Raw genomic sequence first — 21,675 nt, 5'->3', positions numbered from 1 at the left:
CTGTAGTGCCAGGAGGAGAGACAGCCAGCATGGGCCAAATCAAACACTCCTGCCAGCAGCATCCCTGGCGCCAGTCGGACCCCCGAGACAGGGCCTGGGTGCTGCCGGCTGCCGACACCCTGGACTCGCTCTTCACCTGTACAGAGCACCCCCGCTTCCCGAGCCGCACGGGAGGAACACCCATCCGGCGTCACCCTGAGGGTCCGTCCAGAGAGGGCCGGGAGCCACTTCTCTGACAGCCTATCTCCCAGCCACAGGCTTCTGAGCTCAAATTCTGGAGAACCCACCTACCCTGAGGCTGCAGTGGTGAGGCCCCGCCCAAAACCTCACCCTTATCTGTGATCGATTTTACTTCACCAAGAATACCCAGAGGACAGTAATCAAAAGGCAGCCGAAAAACCTTCTTAGAATCTGGAATTCACCGAGCCTGCCTCCCAGCCCACAACGCCACGCAGCAAAACCCAAGGGTGCAAGTCCAACTGGCAGGCGTGCAGACCCGGGAGCCCATGAGCCCTGGTCAGAGGGTTGGGGGGCCACCCCTCTGCCTGGTCTGAATATCTTGGTTTTATTTTTATTTCCACTCTCATTCTTTTCTTTCTGAGGGCCAACAGAAGGCGCACACACCTCCTACATAAAGCGGCACTAGCCAAAACAAATGCATATCAGATGCATTTATTTGCACAGACACTCATAAAAACTTTACTAGACACCAAATAATTACAGGAAGGGGCGAGACTCCAACTCTGCTGATCCCTGGCGTTTTGAAGTGGATGGAAGATAAAGATCAAATAGGCAGGCACTAGCCCGCATCACACCCAGCCAGCCCTCCTTTCCCGGCCTGGACCCTCCCGAGGAAGGCCCACAGTCTTTCTTGCTTTTGTGAATTTGTGTTCAATTCATATAAAACATCTTTCTGTGAGTTATTCTTAGTCTCCTAACAGGGCTTTTGTGACTCCAAATATCGTCCCAGGCCGTCTCTTTGTTCTGGTGCAAGTCCTCTGCCAGGGAAGCCCCTGGTTGTAGATGGGCTGTTGAAATGACCCAGTCCCTCCATTTGGTAAGAAGTGCAACAATTCTGGAGGAAAGTGCCCTTTAAAAATGCACATATACATAAACGGCGCCTTGAGAGCCCCACACAGCTGGTTTTGATGCAATGTGCTGCACCCCTAATTCTGCTCCCTACTGAAGGTCCGGCTTGGGCAGCCCCAGCCCAGGGCTCCACAGGCTAACTGTGCAGGAAGTCTGGGTGCTGCCTGGGGAGGGGGGTCCCCTGGGCCACACCCACAGTGGCTGGGATCTGAATCTCCCGTGCCCTGAAGGAAGATAGATGGCTACATTCAGTTCAGACTGCTTCTCCTTGGGCTCTGGTTGGAGGGGAGCTGTGATTTCCCCAAGTCCTGGGAACTCTCTTTCATTCAATCATTTGCCAAATATTTTTAGAGACCCACTATGTGCCAGGCACTTTGGCAAGCACACTTTGTCTCCCCCACCACCTTGTAGGATAAATGCTACCCTGATGCCCACTTTAGAGATGAGGAAGCTGAGGTGCAAAGAGAGAGCAGGACGTCCCTGAGGCCCCACAGCTGGATCCTGAGCCAGGTCTGGATGACTTCCGGAGACCTGGTCTTGACCACTCCTAAGCCCTGCCTGGCCAGTGGAAGACCTTAGCCCTGGGCCACCTCCCTAGGGCACTGACCCTCCCTAAGCCCCACCCCGGAGTTGGCTGCACTCTCCGGATCTAAGGGATCCCCATCTCCTGACCCACGAGGGAGCAATCTCATGACTAATGACCCAGAACTTGTGCTGACAAGTCATGGGTCTGTGGCCAGAGACCCCATGGGCTGGCGGAGGGTGGGGGCGAGCTGCAGAGAACAGAGGAACCGGGCGGTGCTCCACATTGCACACAGCCTCCGTCACAGTCACCCACACGGCGCCTCACCTGCCAACTCTGTCTAAAACCCTATCCCCTGCCACCTCTGCCACCAGCCTAGAAGAGCCCAGGAGGGAGAGAGCCTGCCCCCATCCCTGAGTCAGAGGGACCGAAGCTTGGACCTCTCTCCCTGCATTCACTACTCTGGACCACCACCAACGCAGGTCTCTGAGTTCCCCCAAAGCACAAGACCACAGACACTCTGCCCTGGGCTGTGGGGGGGTGACAGGGTTGCTCATCACACATGGCCACCTCTTTGCTAACTGAGAAGGGGCCTGAGCCTTTGACCACATGTGCTGGGGCCAAGCACACCTAGGCCTGAGTGTCTGCACCTTTGTCCCCCACAGCACTGGCCAGGGAGCACCCTCTACTCCATCCTGGTCCAGGATCCTCGTCTCCGGCTAGGATCGTAAACTGAGAGGGGCCCCTGGTGCTAGGCTCTGGTCAGAAAGCATGGGGAGGGGGGTGCACCAGGCTCAATGCAGGGAGCGGGCTGTTGAGCACAGGACGCTGGTCGCTCTGGCACGTGGGGAGGGCTGCAAGGCCCTAAGAAAAGGAGCAAGGAGGACTGGGGAGGGCTCAGTGAAGACGGGGCATCCACGGAATCTGGGAAGCCCAGACGCTCACCCTGGAGCTTGTCTCTCTGGTTTTGCTTCTTCCCAAGTGATCCCGCACGGCCGAATATGTCTTCCCTTAGGTGAAGAAAAGCTGAAGCTTCTTCTGCCGCTGAAGTCTGAGCCCAAGGGAATTCCCTTGGGTCAGAGCGCCGCATGGTGGGTCCAGAGTCGCTCAGGCCAGTCGGGAGGTGGGAGGGGGGTACCGGATGCCACCGGCTGCTGTGGGGAAAAGCAAGGCCTGGCCCCCATGGGTTGTATCCGACTCCGGGCCTAGCCCCGGTTCTAGATTCCAGTCGGTCACATCTTCAGCAGGGGACAGGCCTGGAGGCACAGTGGTTGCGATTGTGCTCGGGAGAGACTGGGCCCCTGCGCGGCTGTGTGCGAAGGATCTGGGACCACAGACTCGGCTCGGGGAATGAGAGACTCGGGAGTAGGGACAAAGGGCAAGGATCAGGACCTACAGGCTGACCCGGAGTGGGGGTGGGCAAATGGGCAGTGAACAGAAAGGACGGAGAGAGGGAACTCCGGATTTCTGCACTAAGCAGCCCTCCTCCAGACAAGAGACGGCAGCTCTAGCCCGAGTCTTGCTGTGCGAATCTCGGCAGCTATGGGGTGTCTCTGAGCGCCACCCCTGGCCCTCCCAGTCTCTGTTCTGATGGTGTTGGCTGTGACGCTGGCAAGGGCGCAAAGTGACCTGCCAAAATTCTGTGTGCCCCAGGATACATCAGCCACCCGCACCCGACGGGGCAGCCGGCACGACCCCCTAGGCAGAGCGCTGGCCAGCCCGTAGCCCCGGGCATGCGACCTGTACACAGCCGGCCTGCCCCGACTCAGCTCTTGACGCATAGCCGAGGCTCAGAGAAGTGTAAGAGGCCCCCATTCAGCCGAAAGGGAGAAGAGGTGTGGAGAGGAAGAGGCTGGGCACAGGGAAAGGGGTTAGTGAGAGACGGGGGAGGAGGATGGGACGCTGCACCGGGAGTCTGGGGTCCCGGGCGGGTCTGCAGGGACTGTGGTGGGAGATGATTTCCACGTGCGCTCTGAAGAACACAAGGGTCGGGGACCTGGAACCAGGACCCTCTCGCCTCCTCCCCCGACAGCAGGTGCAGGGACGTAGCGCTACCAGCAGAGGGCAGAATATGCCCGATCGGTCCCACAACCCTGCGCCGGCTCGGCTCGGCTCCGCGCGGCCTGGCCGCCGGCTCCTCCTGGCAGCTGCGGGGCCCCCGTCCCAGATACCAGGAGAAGGCAGACCTGGCCCAACCTCGGTAGACCGAGGCCTGGGGTTTGCGAGGACCGAGGATCAAGGACCGTATAAGAAAAACTCTACATCCACTGTCTTGGATATAGACCCACAGAAACTGAGAAATACACGGAGACAGAAAAACACACGCACACACCCCGAACCACCCCCGCCCCAAACTCTGAGACACCCGAGCACACAGAATCATTCAGAAACTCGGAGACCCACACACACAAAAGCGACGAGACGACACAGATACAGAAAAGGCTCCCAGACACGATACAGAGGCTGAGAGACGACGCACAAAGGCAAACGCGCCCGCGTAGAGTGACAGGGACACGGGATACATACACACAAAGACCTCCAAAACCACGGAAGAAACAGAGGCGCGGAAGGGCCCTCGGATTCACACAAACACACACACACACAAGGATGCAGGGAAGTCAGACTCAGGGTCCCACATCCGGTGCCCGGGAAGTCCGGGGACACGGCGATACTGTATTATGTGCAGGGAAACCCGGGTGCACCCCGCGCCGAAGCCTCCGAGGCCAGACCCTGGACAAGCACAGGCGCGCACAGACGCACACGCGGGTGCTGGGGTGGGGCGGGAGGCCCTGATCCTCCACAAAGCCGGGCCCCTCCTCGGGGCCCCACGGCGCAGGGGGCCACTTCTGACCAAGCCTCCCGCAGGCTCCAAATCCGATCCGCCCTCTCGCCTCCAGCGGGGTCAGGGGACCCGCCTCCCGTGCCCTCCGCCCCCGCCCCGCTTCGCGCCGCTGCCCAGCTCCTCCAGCGCCCGGACCGCCCCGCCACAGCCCGCGGGGTCAGCCCGCGCCCGCCCCAAGGCGGCTTCCCCCCTGCTCCCCGGCGAGCCGCGCCTTCGTGGGTCCCCCGAAGCCGAAGATGCAGCCCGTACCGGCGCGGTGCGCTGCAGCCCGACGCGGCGGCCCGAGCGGCGAGCGCGGGTGCCAGGCCGGTAGGTGTCGGGCCTCGAAAGCTCCGGGATCGACCGCTTGGTCTCGCCGGCCTTCTGCTCCCGGGTGCAGAGGCCCACTTCGCCCAGCCTCTCGTGGCGCTGTCCCTGGAGGGCGCGGCCCACGGACCCTTGGCCGGGTCCCTCCACCGCCAAAGGTCGCCTAATCCAGCGTCCAACCCGGTTTCCTTCCAGCGGCGAATGCTGCGCGTCGTCCCGGACTTTCTGCCGCGACCTGGAGCTAACAGCCCCTGCCCTCGTTCCTCACTCCGCCTCCTTCGAGGCCAGGTTCCCGTCCATTACCTCCACCCGTTCCCAGGGACCCCCTTGCCCAGACTTAATCGTCCTCTAAACTTCCCGTCGTGTGAACCTGGCCTCACCTTCCTTCCCTGGCCAGTGTCCCCTATTTTTTAACCTGGGGCCCCTCCGCGACGTTTGCTCAAATCTCCACCCAATCTCTGCCACGTCTGAACGCTTCCCGGACCCCGCACCCCAATTCCGGGGCTCACCCCCTCTCCATGGGCCAGGGCCCCCTTTGGCACATCCTGGGCCAGCAGCCGTCCCCTCCTGCAGGTCCACGTCCCTCGGGCCCGGTAGTCAGCTCTCTCCGAGGACCGAACCCGCCCCGGGACGGCGCCGCGGCCCGGGGATGCCAGCTCAGCCCGGCGCAACCTACCTCGGCCGACAGTCTGGGTCCCCGGCTGGCGCCGTCCCCTGGTGCAGCCGCTGCGCTCCCCGCGGTCCGCGCAGTCTGGCCGCGCTCGGGGCCACTCCTCTCCGCTCTGAAGCTTTACAAAATATTAATAATAAAGAAGGCGAGAAAGAAAAAAGAAAGCCTTCATTCCCCAACTCCCAAATCAATTTTTCAAGGGGGTGGGGCAGAAGGATTCGTTTGCAGGACAACCCAAACTTCTGAGAGGGGCCAGCAGGGCGTTCGTCCTGGCCGGGCCTCCCGAGCCGGTGCCCGGAGCCAGGCGCCGCGAGGGGCGCAAGCCGGGGGCTCGGGGAGCCCTCCTGCGGGGAGGGGGGGCGGCGACCGCACTATTTGACGTGGAGCCTCCGGCTCATCCCGGCGCAGGGATACGAGGCGCTCCAATGAGTTCAAATGTCAGGAAGTTTGAGGAGGGGTGAGGCGGCTCCCGGCCGGGGTATCCCTCCGCCGCCAGCCCCGGCTCTAAACCGAGCGGCTCCCCGGGCGCACCATGGCACTGGAGTAGCGCGGGGAGCGCGCCGGGAGCCCCGCGGCCCGCTGCGCCCCGCCCGGGACCCCGCTGCGCCGCCCGCGCCCCCCCCCGCAGCCCGCGGGGCCGCCCTGCACCCCCGCCCCCTCCCCCGCCCGCCGCCGCCGCAGCCACCGCCGCCGCCGCCGCCGCCGTCTCCTCCCCGCGGCTCCGTCTGCCGCCGCCGCCGCAACCCGGCTCCGGGGCTGACAAGCAGGTGACAGAGGAGCCGGCGCGCGTGGGTGCGAGTGCCCGGGAGAGCGCGGCGCGGGCTGCAGCCGCACCGGCCCGCCAGCACGACGCCGGGACTCGGGTCCAGCCCGCCGACGCTGCACGCTCGCCCGGGGCAACCGGCGGCCCCAGCCGCAGCCCCAATCCCGCGGGGCCCGCGCCTTCCCGGCGCCGCGGCCGCGGCCGCGAGCGGGCCCGCGGGCGGCCGGGCGAGCACCCTGGCTGGCGGGGCCCGCAGCGCGCCCCGCGTCCCATGGATATAGCAACAGGTCCCGAGTCGCTGGAGAGGTGCTTCCCTCGCGGGCAGACGGACTGCGCCAAGATGTTGGACGGCATCAAGATGGAGGAACACGCCCTGCGCCCCGGACCCGCCACTCTGGGGGTGCTGCTGGGTGAGTGCGGGATCGGGACGCCCGAGTGTGGCCACGGGCAGGGGACAGGGGCCTCGTCCTTAGGTGGAAGCAGGCGTCTAGACCAACTGATAAAGGAAGTGGTTTTAAGGACATGGGGATGTGCAGGGACACAGAAAACTTCTGGAGTAATCACCAGAGGGGCGACAAGCTAGACAGCCATCCTGTGGGGACAGAGGGATGTGGGGACATCACCTAGAGGACAGCTTCAGCCTCCACCCCCGGATCTCCATCCGGCCTCGGATCTAGAGATGCCACAATGGGCTGGAGGTAGGAGGCGGGTTGCAGGGGCGACGGAGGACCCCAGCAGTCACCTGGACAAGCTTGGGAGTAGTGCCAGGTCACTTGGGAAGGGGGAGATTCTAAAAGAAAAATGTCCCCTGAGTCACCCAAACCACAGATTTTGGGGAGGTCGAGGACAGAAGACCACGTATGCCACTGTGGGGCGTGTCAGCCAGCGAGCGCCCCAGCCTCACCTCGCCTGCCTCCGTCCCAGCCGGCTACCCCGCGCCGTACTCATTCTCTTACGTATTAAATACCAAGCGCTGGATCTCCGGAGAAGGAGAGAGCACAGCGCGGAGCCCAGGCGGCTTCTCGGCGTCGGAGTCCGCGGACTAGGACGAACTAGCTGAGGCTGCCCGGCCCTTGGTTCGGCGGGTATTGCTCCAGGGCTGCCCACACCCTTGGAGCGGGGGCTGCGTGCACCGGGCGGCCGGGACGCGGGGGCCGGGCTTGTGGGCGCTGACGGCCAGGCTCTCGCCCTGTGCGCTGCAGGCTCCGACTGCCCGCATCCCGCCGTCTGCGAGGGCTGCCAGCGGCCCATCTCCGACCGCTTCCTGATGCGAGTCAACGAGTCGTCCTGGCACGAGGAGTGTTTGCAGTGCGCGGCGTGTCAGCAAGCCCTCACCACCAGCTGCTACTTCCGGGATCGGAAACTCTACTGCAAACAAGACTACCAACAGTAAGCGCCTCCAGTCCTCCTCCTTCCCCGCCGCCCGGCGCTCGAGCCTGGCCGCCCCCTGCCAGGCCGGGCCCAGTCCGCCCTGCCGCCGGCTCTGTGCGCCGCTGGGCCAGTCCACGCCGAGGGCTCCGCGGGCTGCGCGTCTCCCGCAGGAGCGAACCATCCCAGTCCGGACGACACTAGTGGGGCGGCCGGGAGCCTTCGGCAGCTCCCAGTTGCTGCCCTCCCAATTGCTGCAGCGGAAAACTTTCTCTGGGCCGCTGAGTTGGGGTACAGGATAAGACCCTGGGCCGACTGGGGAATGGATGCAGTTGTCCTGGGAGGCCTGAATTAGGGGCCAAGAATTTATTTTAAATGAAGGCAGTGCTTTAGGGAGTCAGGCCCTGGTGGTGTGCTTCTCCAAGCCCAAAGGCTGCGTTTATGGGGGCTTGGGATTCCTGGAGCAAGGAGGTGGAGAGCGGGTGTGCTGAACTGCCTGAGCAGCGCCCCCATGCCCCTTCGCTGCCAGGCGCCCTGCTGCAATTTTAGTCCCTGGTGGAGAGAAAAGGATGTCCATCCTTCCCAAACCGTTCCATGCGGGAATTTTCTACTTACAATTTTCTTTGGCTGGAGAAGCTGTCTAGGAAGAGGACCTCAAGAAGTGGCAAACCACAATCTGGGGCTCCCCTTGGGGGTGGAGAACTGACTGAATCAGCCATCCGCAGCAGGCTTTCTGTTTTGCAAGTGTGTGTTGGGGAGGGGTGGCCTGCTCTGCCCTGGTGTAGCTCAAGCCTCAGGGTTGAGGCCAGAGGCTGTGGGTTGAGTTCTATCTACTGACTTTTGTTTTTAGCTGAGACTGTGAAGGGGTTTGGGGCAGATATTAGTAAATGCGCCTCCCCCCCCCAATCTGGGTTTGTGCCTGGCAGTATGATTGAGAAGGAGGCAGAGAGATGCACCAGCCAAAAGAGGAATGTGGGGATCCCTAGGGCAGCACTGTGGAGGCAAGGGGCTGCCTGTGACAACTTTCTAGTGAGGCCTGGAAAACTCTTTCAGATGGAGCTGCAGGGTGGGTAGGCTGCTCAGGTGGTTGGGGGCTCAGAGGGGACTGTGTGTGCCCAAACCCCTGGGAAAAGGCTGGGCTGCCACTGCCTGGTGGTCCGAGCAGCTTACCTGCTCTACCCAGGGACTCTCTAAATCCAGGCCATGGTGGGAATCGGAGCAGCTGGCGTGCTCCTCCACTGCTTGGCGGAGGCCAGAGCCCTCAGGAGGGCATCAGGTTCTACTATGGAAGACTCTAGCTGAGCTCCACACTAGGGCCTAATCTGGCCGGGCTCCCCTGGTCTGGGGGCCTAGCAGGAGCTGTTTTTGTGCCTTGCTCTTCTTGCTGGCTGGGGGCTCTGCGGGCAGGAGCTGGGGTCAGGTTCCCGGAGTCAGCTCTTTCACTGGTCCAGGAGCCCAGTGGAGGCCTCCCCCTCTGTCTGGAGCGCCCCCAGGTTAGGCACAGTGCTGTTGATCGCTTTTGCGTTGTGCCCTGGGCTGATGGGGTTCTAGTTCCAGGAGAAGGTGAGGCTGCCAGTCAGCTCCGCTACAGGCAGGCGTAGGGACGTAGGGACGCACAAATGAAATGGGGAAAGTGGTTTGGGGCAAGTGCAGTCGGCAGCTCTGGGAGGCCTGGGAGCAGCCCACCCACGTCCTGCCGTCCTGCAGCCCTCACTGCTCTGCCTGTCCAACCTGAGCAGGGCCCTGGCAGTGCCACTTCCCACTCAGCTCGGCCACCAGCCTGGTCGACTCAACACGTGGGGACAGGAGGCTCAGGAAACTGGAAATGGGCCTCGGGTCATTTGTGCAGGTTTCTGAAATGGTTGTGCACATTGGCAGGGCTCCTTCCAACCTCTTGTCCCAATCTGCACGTTCTGCCCCCCAGCCCTCACCTCCGCCCCAGTCGCTGCTGGAGCTGCTTTTTCAAACAAGGAGAGGATGATACGCCTGCTCCTTCAGAACACGGAACTGTAAAGTCACAAAATCTGAGCTGGATGTTAGCCCTTAGAGCTGAGGGACCCACCCCCTCATTTTACAAAACAATTAAACATTTGCGATCGCTTTGTCAGAAGTATATTTGTTTTAAAAAGAAGAAAGGCTCCCAAGAGCTTTCTTCTTCTTCAGGGCAGTAGGGGTGTGCTTGGGAGTGGATTTTGGAAGAGGGCAAATCTCAGGTCCCGAGTCTGGGTCCTGCAGGGCTGCAGCTTCGGGGCTCGGGCGTCATTCACTGCCCTCACGGTGCACACTCCTCCCTGACCTCCTCTTTCTTCCAGTAACGCTAGTTAGCTACCTGCACCAGGCGGGCTGGTTGGGTGCCAAGGAGGGGCTGTTAGCAAGACTGTCCTGGGCACAAATTGCTGGAGCAGGTCTTGTTTCAGCGTTTCTCCAGGGCAGTCAGTGCAGGCAGGCAAGCAGGGGCTCACAGGGAAACAGTGTTCTTTGCACAATACAAATATATTTCACAATTTATTTTTTCTTTGAGGATCGCAGAGGCATATTTATTGCATCTGTGCGTAAATGCTTTCAGACGAGAATCCAGGCAAGTGGGCACAGAAACGTGCCTTCTCGATTTTGTCTTGTCTGTGCGTCAGCGGTATTGGGAAATTAACAATCCCCCCACCACCGTAACTTTTGGAAAACGTGTCCTCCCCGCAAAGAGCAGTGGGGCTTGGTTCTTAGAAAGAGGTGGCTATTTTTATTAAGCTTTCTTTCTCCACTCGATTTGTTTTCGAAGATCCTGGACACCTAGAGGTGTAGCATTTATTTTACGCACCACGGGGGTAATTATTAATTGACATTCGGACGAATTTAACAGCATTTGATAAAAATCCACAACACGCCCTGCACCCGCAAAAAGAGCAGGGGGGCGGGGAACGACATTTGGCATTTTCGCACATAACTTGAAAGTCTCCTTTTTCTCCTACGTGTTTCTTTTTTTTGGGGGGGGGACTCCTTCTAAGGAAAAAAACCCAAAGCATCGGATTATTCTCCGTTGCCCGAGGCTCTGGCCCCTGGGCAGTCGGAGCTCTTCGGACAGAAAACCCCGGCTAGAAACCGGGAAGAGACGCGGCCTCCAAACGCGAAATCGCGAGCACCCCTCTCCTTCCTCCGCCGGAGAACACATGGAAAAATGACAACATACCGTCCCCCAGTTTTTTTCTTGGCGGTTTGGCCAAACAGAATTATGTAACTCTTTTCTTGCTGTCTGTCGCTTGTCTGGAAAGGGTTTGTATCCTGAGGAGGTGGCGAATTCCTGGAGGAGGCTCCGGAAGGGGGGAGGGTTGGCGGGAGAGTCCAAAAATCTGTCACAAAATGGAGTCTGATCGCGAGTGAGACAGCTCCGAGGTCTGGCGACCGACTCGTCGGTGTGCGAGCGGGTGCCTGCGTGCGCCAAAAGACGCGAGGCTCCCGCCGGGGCCGTGCACCCAGTCCGGGCTGGCGGCGCCCTTCCGCCAGCGGGGCCCGCCCGGGCGCCCGCACCTCCCCGCCGCAGTTGCAGGGCCCCGCCGAGCCTGCGAGGATCCCCTTGGGCTCGCCTGCCCAGGTAGGGTGCGCCCACCTCGGCAGGAGGCGGGCAGCGAGGCTTTGATTGAGTTTCACAAAAAGCCATCAGAGTCCCGGGGTGATTTTTTTTTTTCTTTCTTTTTTTAATTTACCCCAGCTGGCTGCACGGAGCTCCAGTGGCCCAACCCCACTCTTCCCAGCACATTCCTTTCCTTGGAAGTGTTTACACCGGGAAAGGCCTTCCTGGGAGGCTCACCTCCCCTCGGAGCACCCGCGCGGCAGAGCCCGGGTGTGGTGCCGGGGAAGAGCAGAGTCAGCCCGTCTTTTCCGGCTGCTGCATCTCCCAGCTCCGGAGGCCTCCCATAGGCCTGCAGGGTGCCAGTTACCAGCAGGACTCCCTCCGCCGTGGGCACCCCAGCTGGCATAGACCTCATCCAACTCATTCAAGGCTGTGGACACCCCTGACCCCAGCCTGGGGTAAGGGCCTGTCCGCGGAAATGGATCTCTTTGGAAGGAAGGGACATCGCATTGCCTTATAAAAAGGCCTCCATAGTGGCCTCCTTGGGGATCCGAGGGCTGAAGGGCTCACTCTGCCAGCCCGAGCCTGGGGACCCTCTGGCCCGTGGGAGGGCACCTTTCCATTAACCTCAGCACCTTGGCTGCTTGCGGAAGGGTAAGCAAAGGCCTTCCTGAGGCTGCAGTCCTCTGCTGAACGGAGGCATTATTCACAGCTGACTCCTGGCTCACCCTGTATTCCCCAGGCCCTGGGCTGGAGTAGCCTAATTTGTTTGCCGGCTTTTTTCTCCAGTGGGGGAAGCAGGTTGTGAGGATCTCCTCTTGGGTATGTGATTGGTGGCCCTCGGCTTCCTCCCTCCCTGTCCGGCAGAGCCAGGTTAAGGACCACACAGCCTTGGCACCTACCTGAGCCCCTTCTGTAAAATGGGGACGTGCCCACCTAGGGGAAAGTATTGTTATAAGGATTCGAGATAATGTGGCCCAGAGGACCCGGGCATCTTGTTGCCTGGAAATTATTGCTGTTACTCGTACCAGCTTCAGCATGGCAGGGAATGCCTTGTCTCCGAGGACACGCATGGAACTGCCCGTGGGCTCCACGTCAGAGAGAGGTGCAGCTGGAATGTGGGGCTTGCTGTGTGCCTCCCTGTGCAGGGAAGATGGGGCACACTGGGCACCACTGGGAAAACTATTCCCTTTGCCTGGGACACTGTGAGGGTCCTGCCTCCCTCAGTGATGAAAAGAGCTTTAAACTCCGAGGCAGACCTGGGTTCACATCCCAGCCCCAGCACTCAGCAGCTGCGCAACCCTAGCCAGGTGGCTGCCTGTCTCTGAGTGCTGGGTTCTCCATCAGCAAGCCGGGGGTGGGAACGTCACTGCCTAGGGAGTGGTGAGGAGTACGCAGGGCACCTGACGGGGCTTCAGTGAGTGCTCTATGTTCCGTGGGGTCTGGAGAGACAGGACAGCTCTGACGATAGGGGTGACATGAGATGCCAGCTGCGCATCATCAGGAAGGACAGACGGTGGAGTGGAGCTCGACCTGACGCCGACCTCCTACTTCTCCCTGGGAGCCAAGGTGGGCGGGTGTTGGACCAGAGCAGACCCCTTTCCACTGGGGAGCAATTAGCATCTGCAGGGTCTCGTTTGGGAAAGCATTCTCAATATTAGCGTTTCACATTTGGACAACTGTTCGTGCTTATTGCGTTTGTGATTCAAGTGACTGGAAATAAAGCTCAACCAACATCTCCGAGGTTGAGGAGGGATGCAGAAGAGGGGGCATACGGGGGAGAGATCCGGGGATCTGTGTGTTGCTCAGAAAGGAGATGAGGTTTAAAAGGTCACCAGCCCAAGCGGTCAGAAGGCTCCTCCAGCCCAAGGAGGTTTTTTGGTCCATGAAGGGCTGGCAGAGCCTCCTCCCCAGAGAACTTCCTCTGTCCTGCGGCTACTACGAGGTTTTTAAAACAAAAAAGAGGGCGGGGGACCCGTCCTACTTTGGCATTAGTCAGGCTGAGGAATGGAGGATACTCTCAGCGGCATAAGTTATAACTTCCAATTTGCTGGACACCACAGTCAGGCCTCAGCTTCAGGGGAGTGAGGGAGAGCAGGGATGGTCCGTCCGTCCCGGGAGCCCGGGCAGGCTGTCGGTCAGCTGTGGGTGCGAGAGGACCCTGGGCCTTTGGCTCTCTGGCTGATCCAGCCCTCCCCAACCCCTAGATTCTGTGCTGATGGTGGCAAGGAGCAAAATCAAAATTTTATTTATATATATATATATTGCCACTGCAGTCAGGAGTGGGAGGTGGTGGTGGGGAGGGGAGGGCCAGGCTGAAAACCGTATTTGAAAAAGTTGATTCACAAGGCAGAGGAAGCGGAGTGGCAGACGCTTGCCATTTCATCGGCGGCTGGTGCTCTCCATTCATGTCATAAATGTCTCCTGTCATTTGAAGCCAAAAGCAACATGATTTGGTTCCCCGGTGGCCTATAGGGTTTTCTCCCCTTTTTTTTTGTAGTAAATGTTTATTTGTTAATAATATACTTTAAACAGCCTAGCCTTGACCTCGAGTCTCCTGAAGCATCCATCTTCTGTCCGAAAAATCTTTCAAAGTTTGTGTAGTTTTGGAGGGAAGGTGTAACTGACGGGCAGTGAAGGGCCTGTGTTTGCTTTAACTACCGCTGCGTGGTGGAGTGGTGGGGTATAAGGGGCCACTGTGCTCAGAATGGCAACTTTCTTGGGTTTCAGGCCTGGCTGACAGCACTTCCTCGCTGCCCTGTACCTTTGCTTCTCCTGATCAGTACAAATAAATTCCTGCGTGGGCCCTTCCTTTGTTATTCCCGGGGCAGTATTCTATCCATTTCTGTTCAGCTTCTTGACTGGCAGCTGCAGGACCTGCCTGGTGGCCCCTGGGGCCCCGAGGGGGGTGAGGGGGAGTGTAGGGGTTCAGAGGATATACGCGTACGTTAGGGGTGGGGGAGGGCTTTGTCTCCATCGGGAGCCTGGCTCAGATAGGCCTGGACCCAGAGTGCTGGCTGCTGGCAGAGCACCTGGCTGGCCCTGCACTTGGTGAACTGGGGGAAGTGTCGCTGAAGGAAAAACCTGGTTCCCGGAGTCTGGTTCCAGAAGAAACAAAGATGTTTGCTTCCTGGCCTGCTGGTGCTGCAAGAGGTTTCCCTAGGAACTGCGAGGTGGTTGCCAGCCTAGGCGGATTCTGAGGGCTGCCTAGAGCAACAGAAGTGCCCACCAGGGCTGGCGGGAGTGAGCAGTCCACCGAGCTGCTGGCCAGATGCAGAAAGCAGAGTGAGCGTGCTAGAACACAGGGCCACCGGCCGGCAGCCGCTCTCCGCCCCCCCCCCGCCCCGCCCCTCCAGGCTCCTATGCTGAGCGCCGCAGCAGCGGTGATGGGAGAGGAGGAGCGGCAGCGCTGGGCCGGGACAAGCTGGAGCTGGGTGTGACTGCTGCTCCCCTTTTCCTGCCTCCTGCTCTCCACAGGGACTCGGTGACTGTTGTCATGTGACCAAGTGGATTGCCATAGTTACTGGGCAGTCGGGGTGTGGGAGCCCGCCCAGGCCCTGATCTCGGAGCCTGTAGAGATGGAGAGGACCAAGGTGCTCTGGGGCCACCTCCTTCGAATGGAGGTTCCCCCTCTGTGGGGCACATTTTGTCAAAGGAAAGAGCAAGATTGTGAGGACAGATCTGGGAAGGGAATGGCTCTGGCTCCCGTGACACAGGCTAAGGGCATCTCCTGGAGCCTCAGTCTTCCCCTCTGTGAAATAGGGGTGATAATTCTCTGAGGATAAAGTGAAACAAATGCAGAGGTGCCACTCTGCATTGGGCATTCAGTCACTATATGTCTCCTTCCTGCTTGCCTGCCAGGAAAGTGAGCTGGAGACGCCCTGCTTGGCAGGAATGCATTGTCTGCGTTGCGTGGGAGGCCCAGAGAATGTAGCCTCCAGAACAGGCCTCCCGGAGGGGCTTCACCTACCCACTTGCTCCTCAACCGGGTCTGGGACCTGTGTTTTGAAATGTGCCCTTAAAAAGGGAATGGGGTAGGGCAAGCTGTCCGAAGCTGGTCCCTGGAGGCAGGCAGTCAGCAGCCTATGGAGGGACCCCCAGTGCTACTGAGGCACTAGGTCTCGTTTTTTCCCCAACAGGCCAGTGGAGATTCGAACTCTGAGGAGCAGAGCCTTACTGGCCCCAGAAGGGCGGGCCACAGTGGTGCCTGTAGAAGGAAACGGGATTGTTCTTTCTTGCATGTGTGCAGATGTGTATTGACCTCTATCACTCTAGCTCCATGCAGAGGTGAGGAAACTGAGGCCGAAGGAGTTAAGTAACTTCCCCCAAGTCCAGAGTTATTCTGTAGCAGATTTTCTCCCAGGCAGGGCGAACTCCCAAAGCTGACGGCATCCCTAAATCCCGTTCTAACCTTCCCGAAGGCCCGGATTCCCACCCTGGAGAGTTGGGGTTCTCCCTGGAGTGCCCACCTTGGAAGGGGTAGAGCGATCAGTGCCCTAGGGTTGGGAGGGTCATTGCCCTCTTCACGCCAGAATGCCCTGTAGGGCCAGCCTTCGCTAGAGAAGGAAAAAGGTTAGAATAACTGCCTTTCTCTCGGTGGGAGAGCTTCCTTCGAGGCGCGGCACACAGGCAGGAACCGCGGTCTCCATCCGCGCCCTCTCCCAGGCCCGCCCCTCGGAAGGGGTCCTGCTCCTCGTTCTCCTCTTCTCCGACTGGGACAGCGCTATGCACCGGTTCTTTGGCTCCCGGGCTGCTCGGGCCGAGCCACGGGCGCCAGCAGCGGTTGATGAATTTCGGTGTCACCAGGGGTTTAGCCCGGATTTGGGAACCGCGCGCTCTAATACGCGCACACGGTCCTGCCCTTTCTAAAGCGCAGCCCTTTCACCCAGCCACTGATTTATGAAGGAACTCGATCCCAGGACGGGCTGGGCTGGAGCTGGGAGCCCGGGGCCCTGCGACAGCCTTCGTGCTCCTTCGCGTTTCAGGGGCCCTTGGCGGCCCCGGTGCTCTCCGGGGTTAGACTCCGGACGCCCTGCTGGGTGGGGCCTCCCGTAGCTCCGCAGATGCCGGTCCCCTGGGAGCCACCTAGACCCGCTGGAAGGGAGCGAGGCTGGCGGAGAGTTGGCGTTTTCGTTGAGAATGGAGCAAACTCGGCGCCCCTCCCCAAGCCCTCCCGCCGACCTCCTTGGTCAGGCCCAAAAGCAGCGAGTTTGAGAGGTCTGTTTATCGAGGGAACAGAAAATTTTAAAAAGTCTAAGACCTTTTTTCCCCGCCTCAGAAATGTGCAAAGTCCCTCGGCTCCCGGAGGCGGCCAGCGGCCGGAAAGCCGAGTTCTCGGCGCGAAGGCCGGGTAACCCCAGCCCCCACTTTCCGCGCCCAGCCTCTGCGGCTGGAGGGTGGAATTTTTTCAGATTTGGTTTGCAGGGGGGAAATGTGGTTGTATCAATCCACAAATATTTACTCTTAACAGACTTGTATCTGTGGAGATTTCGAACAAAGACAGTTTAGGGGGATTACAAAAACCCTAAACTCCGTTTTTCTCCCGGACTTGGCGCTTTAAATGCCAATTACAGGCAAGCCATATCCAACAGCAACGGGGGAGGCGGGCAGGGTCGAGACCGGGTGGGGGGGGCGGGTTCAGCCATTAAATGTAACTTTTCATTATGAAAAGGATTTCGCCGGTTTTATCTTCTAATAAGATTATGTCACGAACACAAGTACCTAGGACGGTGCTGAGTGACAGGGCTCTGTCGTTTAATCACAAGCTGCGCCGCTCAAACCTCGGTGCCCTTTGTCCAGCGGCGTAAACGACGGAAACTTGCCGTCCTAATCCCCTTATTCATGTCAAGCAGAGAAAAGAAGGCGAGCACCTTACAACCGTGTCCCCTCCACCCCTTCCGAGGGCAGGAGGAGGGGGGCTCCGGTCCTGTCACCCCCCCCCCAGCCTGTCCTTTCTGAGCGCCTGGGTCTCCTTAGCCGGTCAAGCGTTGCAGTAGGGGGTGGGAGAGGGGGTTGCTTTACAGGAGCCTCAATGGTCAGCTTCTGGAAAATGGGGACAACAGCCCCACGAATAGACAGTAGTTGGGGGGATTTTTGGCGTGTGTCCACTGATGGAGAGCAGGGCCTGTCTGTTCCCTCTTCCCAGGAAAGGTAGCACTGGAGGGCACACACCCACCATCCCCGATAAAGCAGGGCTGACAAAAATTAAGAGGCCACTCAGAAATGCCAGGCGGACATCTTCTGCTGGGGGGATTTCGTTGGGTCACTGGGACCAGTGCTCTCATGCTGGTGTCCCCGCAGGTCTCTTGGGGATTGACCATTCCAGCTGCTCACTCAGCCTGTTTTCTTCTGAGGGTGAATTCCTTTGTTCTGCCCCCACAAAAACCCCCACCCCAGGAAACCCGCTTCTCTGCTGGGTGGTGGTGCCTGTATTCTCACCACCACGGCGCTTTCGCTGCTCTTGTCCCGCAGTTCACAGGTATTTCCTGCTGTGCCCAGGCAGCGCAGACCAGCCGGTGTGCCGACCAACCCCTGAGGTGGGCACCCAGCCCGAGCCAGGCTGCCTGCTTGGACAACGACAGCTCCGGCCAGCCGAGCGGTGGTCGCAGGCACAACTGCAGCCGCCTGCGCTCCCTTCTAGGTACAGCAGAAAGCCACGGGCTTCGGAGAAGCTGCCTGCGCAGGTCCTGGTCTCTGCGCCAACTGAAAAAACCCAAAGCAAAACCAACACCCAGCAAATGAAACCCATGCGCCCCCACGGCTCTGCTTTGCATCCCTCCAGAGGACCAGGCTGGCCACCTGTGGACCAGCGTCCAGGGTCTCGGACGGAAGGTCCCAGAGTCATCAGAGCAGGAGGGGGTACTTCTGAGGAATTTGCCTCTAATATCCCCAGCTCCTTGGCATCCTCTTAAAGCTCTTAGGCTTTGGGCTGTGCTGGGGGCAGCCGGCCGGGGACCCCAGTGTGCCCCGGGAGCGCTCTGGAGACGCCTGGCTGCACGCAGTCTCCTCCCTCTCTAGCCCAAGCTCCAGCACAGGGAGGATTGGGCTGAGAGCAGGGTGTCACCTCGTAAAAGCGACAGGCAAGGGCTGTTTTATGGGGAGGGAGAAGGGGCAGGAAGTGATGCTTCCATCTCTGGCCTTAACTGGGACAGAGAGCCCCATGGAGGGAACCCTATCTGGGAGACAGACGACTAGAGGGACAGAGTAGGTCAGAGACCCTGGGCCGGGGCCCACGGCTATGAAGTGTTGCGCAGGGACAGACCAGAGCTGGGAAGGGGACCGGCCTGTGGACCGGGAACCGGACGGAGCTCACCTCCCGCCTGTCCTGTCCTCTCCCAGAGCCCCCTCTGCAATCCCGGCCTCGGCCCACAGCCCCAGCTCTGCCTCCCAAGCAGGGGGGGGGGGGGCGGGGGAGAGACTTTCTCCCTGGAAACACTTGATACCAACTTTGTTTTTTTGGCAAGAAAAATAAGCCTTGTTTGGAAAGGGGGGGTGGTGGTCGAGTGAGCCAGGGAAGGAGCGAGCCTGCGGCAGAGCAAACTTTGTGGATTAGGTTTCAGAGCCTCCGCCCCACCCCCAACCCCTCGGCGGTGATTTGTGTGCGGGGGTCTGTGACCCTGCGAGGCATCAAACGGCCCGCGGGAACCAGCCGAGTTCAGAGGGACAGTGGGCAGAGGGGCGTCCCAAGACAACGCAGATGGTTCGTATCAGCCCTGCCGGGCCAAGCCTTGGGCTCCCAGGGTCTGCCCGCCTGCCCAGGCTCCTGGGCAGGGAAGAGACCTGGGGTCTTCAGGGGAGGCCAGGGCCTGAGCCGGAGTGGCAACAGGGAGCCAGGAACACTGCAGGCAATGCCCAGTGGGCCCCGGTGGAAAGGAGGCCAGTGACAGAGTTCCTCCACTGAGTCTGACCCTTCTTGTCTGCCTAGAGCAGCCTCTGTGCACTGACTGGTGGGAATGGAAACGCTCCGACCTCTGCCAAGTGGCCCATGCGTATACCCGACCCCTGCCCAGCCGGCAGCCCAGCATGGGCTCACAGTGCCCCTCCCCCAAGGACCCTTCATAGCTTTTTTTTTCCAACCAGGTGTCCTGCCTTCAGCCTGTCAGCTGTGATGGGTTTGGGAAGCCCTCACCTCCCTCTGACATTCATTCATTCATTCATTCTACCACTGCAGTAGATCACCTTTTCCTCCCTGCCCCCTTGAGCCCTGCTGCCTGGCCTGGGCCAACTCTAGAGGACTCTTCTCCTTTCTCATTCCTCACCCCAAGGGAGAGCTAAGAAGGAGGGAGACTCACTCATGCCTTGGCCCAGAGCCTTTCTTTGGGGGTGGGGCCCGCACCAGCCTTGGCCTCTGAGCCTGCTGGCCCCTCTTCCCAGAGCTGTTGACACCAACAGGCCCAGGCCTCCCTGCCCTGGGCTTCAGGCCTGGCTTGTTTGTGGCGTCCAAGAGCTCTCTTCAGTGACCACAGCAAGGATGCAGCAGGCCACGCCCGACACCATGCCGGCCACTGCTTTAGAGTGTCCCAGTTGAAGGGCTCTTTCAGATCCTGGTAGAAATAGGAAAACCAAGGCCCAGGCATGGCCAGGACTTGCCCAAAATCTCACTAACTTGAGGCAGGAACTCCCGTGTGCCCACTGCCAGGTTCAGGGTTTTTCTGTGTGGCAACTGCACAGTTCTTTCTAGAACCCTCTCCCAGACTCTGGCTTTAACAGTGGCCTGCTCTGTCCTCCCTGGATGGAGGTCACCGAGAGGAGAAGCTCCTTCGGCTGCTGAGAACGGGTGATAGATGAGCCTCAGTGATGAAATGGTGTTTGAGGGCTTTTTGGGTGGCGGGGGCCATGTGGGTTTGGGACTTTTATGTGCTAAATTGGGAACTGAGGGACAAGAGCCAGGTGAGCAGAGCGCCACGTACCAGCATCCCTCCGTCCTTTCAGTGTCTGACACCCAGAAGCCCTGGGCCTGGCCCTTCTCCTCTCCAGCAACCCAGGGGGAGGGCGGTGGGCTGTGGGGACCTCTCGGGGCTCTGGCTCGCAGGGTCCCTACCTCGGGGGAGCAGCGGCTGGGTCATCTGCACACAGAAGACACATCTGTCCTCCACATGTTGGAGGCCACGCAGAGGACATGTGGTTTGGGACGTGTTATCTTAATCATATTTATTAGCCAATCCTCAAATTAAGAAAAAAAAGGTTGATATTGTTACAATTCAGAAAAGATCCCTAAAATCTACCGGGCAGCAGACAGCAGAGGCTGCCGGCAGCAGGCAGGTCTCCTTCAGCCGGGACCAGGACCCGTCCCCGGGAGTTCTCGGCTGCTCTGGGGCCCGGGATCCCCGCGCTGCGAAACAGCACTTACGGCTCTCGTTCTCCCGAGCAGAGATCTGAAGCAGAATTAATTACCTTTGCCTTGACTGATAGTTGTTCTGTTGGAGTATGGTTCTAATCCTTATTAACATTCTCTAAAGTCAGGCATGAAATATGACTTTTACAACACACTCTTTGGCATATGTTTTTCTTTCCCAGGATATTTTTCAGGCTATCTCTGCGCGTACTGCTGTTCATTATTTTTGCCATAGGTCTAAAGTCGCCAGCCCCACAGCCGGCCCCGCCCAGAGCGCCGCTGCGTGGGCGGAGGGTGGGCATGGCACATCTCTGCTCGCGACGCAAAAGGCTTCTGATTATGGAGCTTTGAATATTTTCCTCCATCGTGTTTTTATTAAAAACCCCAGCAGCAGATTTACCCCTGGATGGTGTCTTCATTTAGGTTAAAAAAAAAAAAGAAGCAAAGCATGGGGTTCCCCTTTCTATAACAGTATGTAAAGAAAATAATTCTTATGACCGCAAAATTACCATCCAAACCTGGTGCTAGTAAAGGCGGCCCTGCTTTGACAAGCCCAGCAGGCTGGGCGCTTTTTTCCGAGTGCTCCAGCTGCTGGGGAAACAGGGCAGGGAGGAAGCCTGCAGAAGCCTCTGTTCTGCAGGGGCCGCGGGTGCCTCTCAGGAGCTGACACTTCCCAAGTTTGTGAACTGCAGAAGGGGGCCTGGCTGCAGGGGGCTTGCTGACAGGCAGGCCCAGCCCCGAGAGCACCAGGCGGCGGCGGTAATGATCCCAGCGAATGCTTCGTGAGCGCTCATGTTCATCAGGTGCTACTGCTGTAAGCACTTCCATTCTTTCCCTGAGCCATGACCTACGTGCCATTATGATTTTCATTTTCAGAGAAGACAACTGAGGCACAGAGATGTTGAGTAACTTGCCCGAGGTCACACAGCTAGGAAGTGGACCTGGGATTGGAGGGCAGGCATTTTGTCAGGAGAAAACCTCTAGCAAATCCTCTGGGCAGGGGGTGCAGCTTCCGGCCCCTTGCTGAGTTCAGTGCCCCCGTGGCAGTCGGGCCCCAGAGCTCAAATTATTTGCTGAATGAATGCCTCGTGATCGATGGCCAGTGCTCACTGCCTGCTGCCTACGGCACGGGTTCAGCTGGGCTAGCTCACTGAATCTTCTCACCGGCCCTGGGGCGGGCACGATGATTATTTTCCGGTTTGCAACACTGAAGCTGGA

General features: G+C 59.4%; 1 protein-coding gene across 4 annotated transcripts in view; it reads left to right on the top strand.

Moving 5' to 3' along the window:
- Positions 1 to 6,046: 6,046 nt before the first annotated feature.
- Positions 6,047 to 21,675, top strand: part of LMX1B (LIM homeobox transcription factor 1 beta) — a 78,284-nt gene continuing 62,655 nt past the window's right edge. The window contains exons 1-2 of one of the 4 annotated variants that reach the window (XM_037159694.2): positions 6,047 to 6,603; positions 7,396 to 7,582. In XM_037159694.2, coding sequence (XP_037015589.1) covers positions 6,465 to 6,603; positions 7,396 to 7,582 — 326 coding nt within the window. In that variant the 5' untranslated portion in view covers positions 6,047 to 6,464. The remainder of the gene's footprint in view (positions 6,604 to 7,395; positions 7,583 to 21,675) is intronic. The other 3 variants (XM_037159827.2, XM_037159750.2, XM_037159897.2) reach the window with 3 other exon arrangements.

Source organism: Artibeus jamaicensis, unplaced genomic scaffold (assembly GCF_021234435.1).
Source record: "Artibeus jamaicensis isolate MK-2021 breed Jamaican fruit bat unplaced genomic scaffold, CSHL_Jam_final contig_471, whole genome shotgun sequence".
NCBI lineage: Eukaryota > Metazoa > Chordata > Mammalia > Chiroptera > Phyllostomidae > Artibeus > Artibeus jamaicensis.
Note: the sequence above shows the minus strand (reverse complement) of the source record. Positions and strands in the feature narration are given on the sequence as shown.